At 41.8% G+C, this 13,942-nt stretch overlaps 1 protein-coding gene across 2 annotated transcripts; it reads right to left on the bottom strand.

The window, feature by feature from the left end:
- Positions 1–1,142: 1,142 nt before the first annotated feature.
- On the bottom strand, positions 1,143–7,931 carry LOC111834438 (histamine N-methyltransferase-like). 2 transcript variants are annotated; one of them, XM_023793739.2, is made up of 8 exons: positions 7,823–7,895; positions 7,333–7,422; positions 6,950–7,095; positions 5,250–5,302; positions 4,878–4,985; positions 4,580–4,710; positions 2,394–2,487; positions 1,143–2,187 (listed from the first exon to the last, which is right to left on the bottom strand). In XM_023793739.2, the coding sequence occupies exons 3-8, from the start codon at positions 7,084–7,086 to the stop codon at positions 1,832–1,834; spliced, it is 879 nt and encodes a 292-aa protein (XP_023649507.1). In that variant the 5' UTR covers positions 7,087–7,095; positions 7,333–7,422; positions 7,823–7,895; the 3' UTR covers positions 1,143–1,831. The 2 variants fall into 2 exon arrangements, with proteins under 2 accessions (XP_023649507.1, XP_023649506.1); XM_023793738.2 differs by lacking the exon at positions 7,333–7,422 and having other exon boundaries at positions 7,823–7,931.
- Positions 7,932–13,942: the final 6,011 nt, after the last annotated feature.

Below are 13,942 nucleotides of genomic sequence, written 5' to 3' on the forward strand. Positions count from 1 at the left end.
ACTGCTTTGCTTCAGGTCGATTACATGCTTGTCGTATGGCTGCATTAAAGAAGACTCTCTTCATTTTATCAAAGAAACATACATTTGACAATTGACTGGCTTGCTTATTTTCATGTTAACACCTTCTGCTCACATCAACAGAGACTTAAGAAACGGAGCGAGATTGCTGAGTGCTGAGGTGCAATGTGAGTAAAAGTCGCCAATGATCTCTGGAGCAGTGGAAACGTGTTTTGTAGATCGATGAATCACACTTCTCTGTCTGGCAGTCTGATGGACGAGTCTGGGTTTAGCAGATGCCAGGAGAACGTTACCTGCCTGACTGCATTGTGCCAACTGGAGGAGGGATAATGGTATGGGGTTGTTTTTCAGGGGTTGAGCTAGACCCCTTAGTTCCAGTGAAGGGAATTCTTAATGTCTCAGCATGCCAAGACATCTTGGACAATTCCATGCTTTCAACTCTGTGGGAACTGTTTGGGGAAGGCCCTTTTCTGTTCCAGCACCCCAGTGCATGAAGCAAGGTCCATAAAGATGTGGTTGGATGAGTTTGGTGTGGATGAACCTGCACAGAGCCAAACACCTTTGGGGTGAAGTCGAATGCAGATTGTGAGCCAGGCCTTCATGTCCAACATCAGTGCATGACCTCACAACTGCTGTTTCAGATGAACAGGCAAAAATTCCCACAGACACACTTCAAAGCCTTCCTAGATGAGTGGCAGCTGTTATAGCTGCAAAGGGGGGACCAACCCCATAGTGATGCCTGTGCATTTAGAGTGGGGTGTCATAAAAGTTCTTGTCGGTGTAATGGCCAGGTGTTCCAACAATACTTTTGTCCATATAGTGTATATCTCTGGGTTGACAAAGGTCTCTTTAATCTGGGAATGGGGACTGATCACCATGGGAAGAAGATGCCTCAGACCTACGCCAATGCTGTACATTATACTGGCTCACAATACATTATATAATGAGTTCAGTCAAGTTCAGTCAGATTTCATTTATAAGGTGTCATAGTTGTTCTGTATACAAATATATATGAATATAAAAGCAATGAACATTTGGTAAGATGCCGGGCATCTAATGTGGTGGCAAATCAAATCTCAACAGGTTTACAATAAACAAATATCAAACAGCAGACAGGTGGAGAGTTTCTTTGAATTTTAGGTTAGTTTATTTGCTTTCTGCAGATGGAGTCACACCTAAGATTTCTCTCTGAGTGGCTCAACTCCATTGCAAATGATTACAGGTTACATAAGTTCTAGTGACATATATTCATACACTTCATTTTCAGTGGTCAGAAATTATTTCACCTCCATACCATTTTTTGTTTTCCCATTAGCAATTAAGCTGTTTACTTCAGCTAATATAATATTGGCTCCCCAACTATTTTGGTACTTCTCAAAGGTCAACATACACGCAGCATCACCTCTTGACTTAACTGCCCTAACTACAAAGATTTTCCTCCGGAATGATGAAGTATTCTGACTCTAAGCATATTTTGCAATGCTTCTCAGTTTTTCCAAATACTTGGATCTTTTGCGTCACATGTCTCAAACCCAGCATGTTATTTCCAGACTGTCCTTGTCCTTCTATTGGCCTCACCTTTTTTCTTTTCACTCTTTGTTTAGCAGACTTCGGCAGACTATATGCCTATTTTATCAATCTTAGCAGTATTTTATTGTAAGTGTAAGCACCCCTTTAATCAGTGCAATCTCTTAATATTTGGTAAATGAATCAAATCAATCCACTTCACAATATATGTATGTATGTTTGATTGGTTTACTCATGAATAAGAAGGTCATGTCACTCTATTGCCATCCCTCCTTGTCTTCCACACTTACTGGCCTAGAACCAAAACCTCCAGATTACAACTGAATAAGGCTCTCCCATCCACCTCAGTGGTGAAGTCGGGGCTGCGCAGGAGGTCCATCACGCCGGCTTTCAGCTCTGGAGGAGCAGTACGTCTGAAGTCCACCACTGAGGTGAGCCAATCCAGTACCAGTTCCCCCTTCTCGTCACCGGGGATGAAGCAGTCTGTGATGTCGATTGTCGAAGGCAACACAAAGGCTTCAAAACTGATTCCTTCGGCAGTTAGGTTGCGCTTGATGTCTGCCGCAGTGAGAGTCAGCTTCAATTCCCTGCGATACAGCTCATTCCCATAAATGCTCCACAGCTTGCTCCAGCCACACTCCCCTGAAACAGAAAGCAGTGAAGCGTACGTCCCATTGAATTCGGGCACCAGGGAGTGTGTGTCCCCAACAATCCTGTCCTCTGTTTCCTACCACTATCCTTCCCGTTTAGTCCACTTATTAATCCCACATTAATTTCAATATGCAGGGCTAACATACAATTGAAAACTCTCATTTTGTAGTTTCACACAATGCTAAACAATTAATTACCAGAATTAAGCATGATGAGAAGTTTTCCATCTTTATTCAAGAGACTCCGGTAAAATGAGACAGCGGCAGCGGGATCGACTTCGTAATACAGCATCTGAGGGTCAAAATAAAAATGCACATTGATGGGTTAACACTCAAAATCCACATCAAGGGAGAGCAGCTTTTCAGGCCTATAAGACGAGAATATTTCAGTTTTCTAGTGGTGGAGCCCATAAGACAACAGTGACAATTTCGATTTTCTAGTGGTGGATGTGTCAGCCAGCAGGAACTGGAGTGTGCAGAATGGTGACAGGAAGCTTCTACTCTAAATACAAACTTCAGTAACTGTTAATGACGTCTACAGTGAGGATTATGTGTGCAGAGTCACATACAAATACAGAATCGAGGTGCCATTTACCGCTAAACACAAAGCTTATTATCCAGAACACTTGGTAACCTGCAGGGGCGTCCTAGTGGGGGGGGAGAGGGGACTGAGTTACCAGGGCCCCATGTAGGGGGAGGGCCCCTAAGGAATCTGGAATTTTATTTTCCTTTAAATATTAATATTATTGAAAGATCACAATAAATGTTGCTAACTATTGTAAATGTAATTTTTGTGGGAAAATAAATCGGTTGACGGATTGAATTGTGTCCTAGCTTACAGTGCCTGAGGACAAACACCCTCACCCCTTGCAATGGTTTAGTCTTCACCGGGCTTTTTAACTAGGCGCATTTAATTTAGCGGTCATTCTGCTGAATCCGTGCTGGAAGATGATGCCAAAGAAAGCTAAATCCGGTTTTCAAAAAAGAAATGAGGGAAAGCAACTGCTTACAAATTTTTTTCCCAAGAAAGGTGAGCCCAAATGTGAAAGCAAATAGCCTACATTAAATGAACTGTGATTATTAAACACTTAAATACCACTGCGAAATTACACATAGCTTAACATGATGTAGTCTAGATAAGTCTAAATATTTTTTTTTTGTTTGCTTAACCCCCTGGGTTCCACGGCATCGTCACTTTATATCTCGCTGAAATGTTCGTGTAGAATCATGGAAAAAACGCTGGCTAAATCTGTAATCTGTCTTCTTTTCAAAACGTCCATTGTCGGAGGTATTTAAAGTTTTTAAAATTAGGTTAAATCGGCAAAAATTAAACCATGTCACCTTTCTTTGTTTTACCTGCATGGGGGGCGTGTAGTACCGCCTTCGCGTGACCATCGCTATTCACATTCTAAACAGCCGCACTTCCGCGTATTGAAATCGCATTCGCATGGTAATTTGATGAACAACGCAGCGGTGAAACCGTTTCAAAAGTGTTCAATTTTCATGCAGGCCTATGATGTTAGGCTACCTTTGGTGACATTTCCTGTTATAGCTTTTAATCTTTTAATCATTCTACAAATAAAACTAAATTCCAGTGAAGTCTTGTGTGATCAGGCTGTTTTTTTTTGGGGGGGGCATGGGCACTGTTTGTGCATAGGGCCCAAAATTTGGTGCTACGCCCCTGGTAACCTGTCATAGAAGCAGGCAGAATATCACCAATTTTCACTGCAGTATGTGGGCATCGCAGTACAATAAAACTCAAACAGGCAACCAAAGCCACTTAAGGAACATAATTGTGTACTTAGAAAGATAATGTTTAGGGTGTTACATTGTCCTTGGTGGAGTGTGTTAGATATATCCAGCTCTGCGATAAAAGTGCTGGCTATTACACGTATTCCCCCGTCGCAGACTTGAACACTCTGCATCACTGGGTCTGAGCTTCAAACTGTTATCTGCGACCTTCTGAAATACCCAGGTGATGACATCATAGTAGGATCACGCCTAGTTACATATAGGGATACTTGTGGTGTCAATCAGTTAGGTGTAACCCCTTAAGTGGTTTTGTTATAGTCACTGGGAAAGTTCTGCATGCTTTCCATCTGGAGGTGCCCTTGATCTAAAGAAGCACCTTTAATTGTGGGCTTACCAACAGTACCTGGGTCGTTGTATCATTGCAGTTGATTCAAATTGAAATTACTTTAAATATATTTATACAGGTGAATATGTAATTACAGTTGCAACAGCAGGGCAAATCCTGGTACTTAAAGTGATAACTTTTTGGTTAAAAGCTGTAATCTTCATAAACAACACTTTCTGTCTGTTGAATGAAGCTTCACTCTGCTCCCATTTATTAACACAGCAAAGTGACCTGCAGACATGTTCACCTGAATCATATGAATGAAGTCTACTTTCTTCTCTGGCTGGCTGTCTCGCCAGTGCTTCTCAAACTCAGAGGCAGTCATCTGATTCCACGTGAAGTTTACATCGTCCAAGCTGGGAGTTCTTGACACAAGTTCTGTACAAGACAAAACAATGTTTTACTTTTGTAATATAAATGTAACATGTTATATGATGATTAATGGGGGCCAATTCTATTAATTATGACCAAATTAAACAGTAAAATGCATTGACTAAACCCAATGAAATGCATGATATGAGTGTGAGTATTTGAAGTCCTAGTACCCTTGCATTTCTCCAGCATCGGCTCACTGGGTTCCACCATGTCACAGCCCACCTTCACATCTGGTAAAACCTTACTCAGCTGTGAAAGTATCTCCAGGTCCACCTCTCCTGCAAGATCAAAATCCAGATTCAGCTATGGAGCCCAGATAATTCCTGTGGATGCCATCTATGCTGTTCAGCAAATACTTACTCAAAGCAAATGCATTAGGCCAATAAATGTGAAACGTTGATTCGTGACCACTATTGCTCAAATTTCAACTATCAGCATAATCCTTGTTCATAGAGATGAGCTTTTATAACCATTCTTTTATACAACAACAGCCTGTACAACCAAGTGATTTGTATTTGCATCTGCTGTTGAGAACGTCATACCTGTACCACTCCCAAGTGAAACAACATCAAAGGTAGTCTTGCCCTCCAAAGTGCTGTGGAATACACAAAACCATTGTTAGGATTGTTTCACTCTATCCTTTTTTATGATGCCACAGAGTTGGTCAACAGGACCAGTTATGCCGTTTAGCAGCATGCCTTGCAGCGCATCATGTGATCTGTAAATAGTGTACATTAATATGTGTATTTATGTTGTAAATACCAAATCTTGTAACTGTGTCATGTTTACTGTGGAATCCATGCGTGTGTTAGTGTGTAACCATAAAATGAATCTCATGTAAACTATTGGCTTGCATATCCCTGCTTAGGGGTCAGTTAATGTTAACAATCACTCAGTAACTACGGAAGAGGATTAGGGCCACCATAAAAATATTATTTGACTTTAGAATTCTGACTTTTTTCTCAGAATTCTGACTTTAATCTCAGAATTCTGAGTTTAGAAAAAAAGTCAGAATTCAAATAATATTTTCATGGTGGCCCTAATCCTCTTTCGTAGTTATTGGCCACAACTTTAAATTCTAGGCTTGCTAGTTTTCTTTTCAACTCCTCAGCATCCGTTTCGAACAACTGCAGGAGATCGCATGCGTTTTTTTAAAATGAAAGTGAGAGAGATAACAGGTGTTATGCGCGTGCAGGCATAGACTGATATGGATTTTACGTCTTATCTTGAATGCAGGATGTTTTTGTGTGTCACTAAAATATTAGTTTTATGAACACATTTGATTGTAAGCTGGTAAGGCTATGTGTGGGCATGGCAATATCAGACATTATTTGAGTTTGGAGGTAGGCTACTACCGTTTGTTTTGCTTATTATTAGGCTGTTATTAAGCAATATTTACATTTGGTTATGCCTTGTCGTTTGTTGTGGCAATAAACTTTTGTCTTTAATTTTGGCTATCTGACTGATTTTCATTCGGGTGCGGGTCGGGTGTCGGTATTTATTTATAGCGGGTTGGATTGGGTGCGGAATTTTATTTTATTTCTGTCGGATAACGGTTCGGATACGGGTTTAAATGGGGCAGGTGCGGTTTGTCAAAATCATACCCGTGCAGGACTCTGCTGCCAGGTGCAGCAATAATCATATAAATACTTTTTATATAAATCATATAAATAACAAATAATTTATTATTTGACGTGACTTGATTACGTCATTTTTTTCGGGCGAAGAGGGGAAATTTCTGCGGTAGGGCGGCATAAGCAAATCATATATATATAAGGCAAGTCCTAAGAAGTCAGCTGAATGTCAAGAACAAAACATTTATATCGTATATCGTTTATACCGCACAGTACTATAATTGAAAGCAAATGAAAGTTTACGTGACAAAAATAATTTCATGTTGTTATTTCATGTTGTTGCTCCCAGTTATTTTCTTATGTATAGAGCAATACGTTCAGTCCTTCAGTACAACCATGGTGCTATAGCAAAAGCAAGATATGACAAATGGAGACACTCGACTTTTACTACAGTATGAGAAGATCCACCATGGTACACAAAATTACAGTTAAATTATTTCTTTTATAAGTGAAACTGAAAATTGTAATTTCAGGGCCATTTTCAATTCAATTCTGAGTGGTGCACAATCCTGCCACACTCTCAGTACAATATTTTACAAAAATAGATCCTCTTCCTTTACCTAAAAATACTTTATATTTTACATTCAAATTACTGGGTACGATTTTACCTTGCAAGGATGCCAGGAAGACTCTCACGAATGAATTTATACATAACTTGATGCTCCGAAGCCACCTGACGGGAAATCCGGAAGCACTTGTGGAACCTTTCGTAGTCTAATGAAAGGCTCTTCATAGGAGAAGTCATTTCAGACTGCTGTTAAAATGTATAAAATAAGATAAAATAAGAGAAATATTCATATTTTACAAACATTACGACATTAATTCCTCTTCGGTTCAGTACTATAAAGAACAGAAGTACTACACTCCTATGACAAAATAAATGAGGAGAGAGAGGGGTGAGGTAAGTGCGTGCACTGGGGGGGGCGCACCCACCACACGACAAACCACCACTGGGAAGAGAACCTGAGTGCAGTCGTGCAGTGGGTGATACCTCGGCACCACACAAGTCCGAATTGACCAGAGTGAGATTCTTCCAGTGGCTGGAGTGCCAATCCCCAGATTTCCCAGTAAGTTGTAGGACCTGCTTACAGGGAATGAGGAGAGGTCCACAAAAAAAGTCTTACGCTACTGACTGCAGACCATTACACTTGCATTGACTTCCCCATTTTTTTTTTTAGTATTGCAACAAAAAAACGAAATGTCTAATTATAGAAATCAGCCTACATTTGTTCATTCAGAAGTCATTTAAATGTCAGTCCACGGACTGTTTAATGCAGGTGCAATTTACAGATGCCACCTGAGGTTTCCCACAACTGGCATTAGTGGCAGAATTAATATTATGCTGGTGCATAGGCAAGATTGCAAAAAGCTATAATTCAGTCAGACAGTGACGGAGCAGGATTCATAGGATGATTCTCTAAATCTCATATTATTCTAGGTCACTTCATACATTTTGTTGTGAAGAGTAAATATTCACTTACTTCTCAGTTTGGAGGAGCTTTAAAAACTTGCGTTATTCAGTCACAGATGCCTCACTGCTAATGGACAGACTCACAAGTGTGTTTTAAAGAGGAATCATTGCACAAGAAATGAAAACCCCTCCCACTGTAGCTTTATGACACTCTGTCCTGCCCAAAAGGGTAATTTACCAAGATAATGAAAGGCAGGGTTGGCCTTGGGTGTTCTGGTGCCCTAGGCTGAGTCCCCCCACACCCCCCAGAGCAGCTGAAAATAAATGTTGTCAATTAATTTATTAAAAAAGTACTGATGGTTAAACCACTTGAACCAAAATGGGGATCAGTCATCATCTGTGTCCCATCTGATGGGAGAGTTTGAGGAAAATAAAAGCTGAATAATGTTTGAAAATTACTGACTTATTCAGGAAGGGTTCAGTTAACGTTAACAATCTAGTCTAGCTAGTCATGTTTAGACTGGACAATCCGGTTGATTAGCTCGATTTCCTCCATCTGGCTCAGATGCTAATTTGTACTCCTTTTAACCATCTGTAACAGGTAAGTTAGTAGATTACCATGAAGGTTATACTATAGGCTCAATAGGGAGGTATAAACGGTTTAATAATTATCCACACATTTGATTTATAGAACAATAAAATATTGGCTTATTAATTATATGAGAAAGGGCCGGCGCCAGAGCGGATCTACCGGGCTGGCATTTAACTGACTATGGGGGGCACTATCGATCGTGAACTACACTCACCTAAAGGATTATTAGGAACACCTGTTCAATTTCTCATTAATGCAATTATCTAATCAACCAATCACATGGCAGTTGCTTCAATGCATTTAGGGGTGTGGTCCTGGTCAAGACAATCTCATGAACTCCAAACTGAATGTCAGAATGGGAAAGAAAGGTGATTTAAGCAATTTTGAGCGTGGCATGGTTGTTGGTGCCAGACGGGCCGGTCTGAGTATTTCACAATCTGCTCAGTTACTGGGATTTTCACGCACAACCATTTCTAGGGTTTACAAAGAATGGTGTGCAAAGGGAAAAACATCCAGTATGCGGCAGTCCTGTGGGCGAAAATGCCTTGTTGATGCTAGAGGTCAGAGGAGAATGGGCCGACTGATTCAAGCTGATAGAAGAGCAACTTTGACTGAAATAACCACTCGTTACAACCGAGGTATGCAGCAAAGCATTTGTGAAGCCACAACACGCACAACCTTGAGGCGGATGGGCTACAACAGCAGAAGACCCCACCAGGTACCACTCATCTCCACTACAAATAGGAAAAGGAGGCTACAATTTGCATGAGCTCACCAAAATTGGACAGTTGAAGACTGGAAAAATGTTGCCTGGTCTGATGAGTCTCGATTTCTGTTGAGACATTCAAATGGTAGAGTCAGAATTTGGCGTAAACAGAATGAGAACATGGATCCATCATGCCTTGTTACCACTGTGCAGGCTGCTGGTGGTGGTGTAATGGTGTGGGGGATGTTTTCTTGGCATACTTTAGGCCCCTTAGTGCCAATTGGGCATTGTTTAAATGCCACGGCCTACCTGAGCATTGTTTCTGACCATGTCCATCCCTTTATGACCACAATGTACCCATCCTCTGATGGCTACTTCCAGCAGGATAATGCACCATGTCACAAAGCTCTAATCATTTCAAATTGGTTTCTTGAACATGACAATGAGTTCACTGTACTACAATGGCCCCCACAGTCACCAGATCTCAACCCAATAGAGCATCTTTGGGATGTGGTGGAACGGGAGCTTCGTGCCCTGGATGTGCATCCCACAAATCTCCATCAACTGCAAGATGCTATCCTATCAATATGGGCCAACATTTCTAAAGAATGCTTTCAGCACCTTGTTGAATCAATGCCACGTAGAATTAAGGCAGTTCTAAAGGCGAAAGGGGGTCAAACACCGTATTAGTATGGTGTTCCTAATAATCCTTTAGGTGAGTGTATATTCATATGAGCGACACTAGAAGTTGACAATTTTTCGTGACTTCCGTTGGTCACAGGATTCCCAGCGATGTTAACGTTAGCTGCCATCAACAACAAAAACAGACCCAGACAAGCGGTCAGTCATCATAACAGCCCCCTACACTGTCATGCAAACCCTAAGAACACAGGACTAATGAAAAGTAAACAAGCACCTTTCATATGCATCCCTTGTGATGCATAAAACGCAAACGCAGCGCAATATTTTGTTCAGATTGAACGCAGGAACAGCTTACCGTTGAATGAATCGTTCTCTTGAATTACACACCCTTATGAAAAGAGACTGCTCAGTTGAATGGATCGCTACCCTAATGTGACCGCTGGCGGCTGAAAATTGTATTTTATCATATTTTCCGCGCGAAAGTCAAATGCCGCACCAAAGCAACAACCAATCAGCACCAACTAGCCTACATTATTTCAGGTGAATTTATAATATGACAAAAATATTTGAAACCGCCCTTTATTAATTTCGTGAATGTTTACATGTTTAATATCTGAAAAATAATTAGATATAAAAATTAATATTTTGGAGCCTGTGGTGGTGGGTGCTGGAGCGTGTGTAGGGGGGGGGGGGGGCGTGGCGACTCGCTAGGGGGGGCAATGCCCCCCCCCCTTGATGCCGGCACTTATATGAGATGTTTACTAAGTTGTCAGAAGGACAAGTAGAATGAATAAGAAAAGAAAGGAAACGTATCCAGATTACTATACAACATATCATTCAAAAATCGCAAGCAAATATGAAACCGTTATAATAGCCTATCTGGGCTCCGTGGGTAACTAATTAGATGAATTTATAAAAGAAAACTCGTTCATATATACATAACTTTTTCCAAAGCACACTGTCCATGAAACACCTCAGAAACAAGTGAAACTAATTATCTTCAATCTCAGTCCATATGAACAACTAGGCCCAGTTCGTTCCAAAAACAGATAAGAAATGCAAGTTCTATTGTTCCAGTTCCAAATACCAAGCAAATTCCAAGCAAATATTCCAAGTATTCCAAGCAAATACCCGATCTTGGCAATGACAGGCAAGTCCTAAGAAGTCGGCTCAATGTCAAGAACAAGATTCAGGCAATAAACAGCTACGCCCTGCCAGTAATCAGATATCCTGCAGGAGTAATAAGCTGGCCCAAGGAAGAAATACAGACCACAGATGTTAAGACACGGAAGCTCCTAACCATGCATGGAGGGTTCCATCCCAAATCCAGTACCCTGAGACTGTACACTAGCCGTAAGGAAGGAGGCCGGGGACTAGTGAGCGTGACAGCCACTGTCCAGGATGAAAGAACCAAGATCCATAAGTACATCAGGGATAAGGCCCCAAGAGATGACGTGCTTAGTGAAGGTCTCAGACAATGGCGAACAGAGGAGGAGGCACTGGATATACCATCCTGGGTGGACAAACCCCTACATGGAATGTACCATCGACAGATAACTGAAGTGGCTGATATCAAGAAATCCTACCAATGGCTAGAACGGGCTGGTCTGAAGGATAGCACAGAGGCACTCATCATGGCTGCACAGGAGCAGGCCCTGAACACCAGAGCAACAGAGGCCAAGATCTACCACACCAGACAAGACCCAAGGTGTAGGCTATGCAAAGAGGCTCCTGAAACAATCCACCACATAATTGCAGGGTGTAAGATGCTGGCAGGAAAAGCATACATGGAACGCCACAACCAAGTGGCTGGCATAGTGTACAGGAACATCTGCGCAGAGTATGGACTGGAAGCCCCAAGGTCAAAGTGGGAAACGCCACCTAAGGTGGTAGAGAACGAGCGAGCCAAGATCCTGTGGGACTTCCAGATCCAGGCCGACAAAATGGTGATGGTGAACCAACTGGACATGGTGATGGAGGATAAACAACAGAGCAAAGCCGTCGTGATTGATGCAGCAATACCGAGTGATGGCAGCATCAGGAAAAAGGAACACGAGGAACTAGAGAAATACCAGGGCCTCAAAGAAGAACTTGAGAGAACCTGGAGAGTGAAGGCATTGGTGGTGCCCGTGGCCATTGGGGCACTCGGGGCAGTAACCCCCAAACTGGAGGAGTGGCTAAAGCAGATCCCAGGAAAAACATCAGACGTCTCACTCCAGAAAAGTGCAGTACTAGGAACAGCTAAAATACTGCGCAGAACCCTCAAGCTCCCAGTCCTCTGGTAGAGAACCCGAGCTTGAAAAGGACGAGACCACCCGCGGAGGGTGAGGAAGATCATTTTTCATTTTATATATATATATATATATGCGCACAATGAACATAGCAGTATGCTAAGTTTGTAGTACAGAATTCCTATTGTGCTAACTCGCTAGCAGGACACTCCACAGGTGTACGTACACCTGATTGCTAACTACTTCATTTACATTGTGCATGCTGTCGCTGCCAAGGTCCGGTAGTGGCATCAGCATCTTTTGTTATTTGCTTGAACCTTGGACTGGACCAATAAAACTTGCATTTCTTATCACTTTTTTGAACGGACTGGGCCTAATTGTTCATATGGATTGAGAAGGAACGGAATTAGTTTCGCTTGATTCTGCCGTATTTCATGGACTTTGTGCTCTGGAAAAAAATATGTAAATATAAACCTGTTTTTTTTTTTTTTATAATACATCTAATTACTTACCCACGTTGCACCCAGATAGGCTATTAAAACTTTTTCATATTTGCTTGTGATTTTCAAATAATATATATTGTATAGTAATCTGGATAACTTTTCTTGAATTGTTCTATAAACCAAATTTGTGGATATAAATTATTAAGCCATTTATACCTCCCTATCAAACCTATAGCTGTGGCCAAAAGTTCTGAGAATGACATAAATATTAATTTTCACAAAGTCTGTTGCCTCAGTTTTCATGATGGCAATTTGCATATACACCAGAATGTTATGAAGAGTGGTCAGATGAATTGCAATTAATTGCAAAATCTCTCTTAAAACTTTATCCCAAAAAACCCATTTCCACTGCATTTCAGCCCTGCCACAAAAGGACCTGCCAACATCATTTCAGTGATTCTCTCATTAACATAGGTTAATGTTGATGAAGACAAGGCTGGAGATCACTCTGTCATGCTGATTGAGTTAGAATAGCAGACTGGATGCTTTAAAGGGAGGGTGGTGCTTGAAATCATTGTTCTTCCTCTGTTAACCATGGTTACCTGCAAGGAAACATGAGCAGTCATCATTGCTTTGCACAAAAAGGTCTTCACAGGCAAGGATATTGCTGCTAGTAAGATTGTACCTAAATCAACCATTAATCAGATCAACAAGAACTTCAAGGAAAGAGGTTCAATTGTTGTGTGGAAGGCTTCAGGGCACCCAAGAAAGTCCGGCAAGCTCCAGAACCGTCTTCTAAAGTTGATTAAACTGTGGGATTGGGGCACCACCAGTGCAGAGCTTGCTCAGGAATGGCAGCAGGCAGGTGTGAGTGCATCTGCACACACAGTGAGGCGAAGACTTTCGGAGGATGGCCGTCCTGATGGCAGTCAGAATTTGGCCCAGAAGTTGATTGACAGCAGGCCAGGGTGAATTGCAGAGGTCTTGAAAAAGAAGGGCCAACACTGCAAATATTGACTCAATGTCACTCACGAAGTCTGCTGCACCTACTGTTGTGAAGTGTCTGTGAATAAAATTAAAAAACTACAAAAAAAGATCGCTTTGCGTCTCGTGTTCCCTTTTCCTGTTCCTGTTCATCTCGTCATTCCCTTACCCTTTCCTTTCTGTCGATCCCTAACCCTAGACTGGGGATTGTAACAGAAATTGGGGGTTGTCCGTTCCTTTCTCTTTTCCAGTGTTTGGCAATTTTTTTTTTTGTGTGGGGGGGTGTTGTAGCGGTGTTAGTGGTGATGGCCCAGTTCGATCTCGTCGCTTTCACTCTGTACCCCACACTCGAACAGTTCGATAGATGCCGTAAAGACGATCTGCTAGCAATAGCAGACTTCTTTAATGTTTTGGTTCCCGTTGAAGCTTCCAAGCGGGCTATTAAACAGGTCCTACAGGACGAGCTAATTCGGCAGGGTATTCTACCTGAGTTGGGCGAATCACCGAGTGTTGCATCCAGCCCAGTCCAGGTGTCCACTGTGGCAGAAGCCAGTGGCGTTGATCTGGGGACAGGGATCCGCATAGATCTTGG

This window comes from Paramormyrops kingsleyae, chromosome 1, assembly GCF_048594095.1.
Source record: "Paramormyrops kingsleyae isolate MSU_618 chromosome 1, PKINGS_0.4, whole genome shotgun sequence".
NCBI classification, from domain to species: domain Eukaryota; kingdom Metazoa; phylum Chordata; class Actinopteri; order Osteoglossiformes; family Mormyridae; genus Paramormyrops; species Paramormyrops kingsleyae.

Excerpts from the sequence above, each read along its gene's own strand:
- LOC111834438 (XM_023793738.2), bottom strand. The coding sequence starts at position 7,086 with ATGACTTCTCCTATGAAGAGCCTTTCATTAGACTACGAAAGGTTCCAC. Across the intron at positions 4,711-4,877 it reads GATGCTGGAGAAATGCAAGG|AACTTGTGTCAAGAACTCCC; the intron begins GTACTAGGACTT and ends TGTCTTGTACAG. Across the intron at positions 2,488-4,579 it reads ACTTCATTCATATGATTCAG|ATGCTGTATTACGAAGTCGA; the intron begins GTGAACATGTCT and ends TTTGACCCTCAG.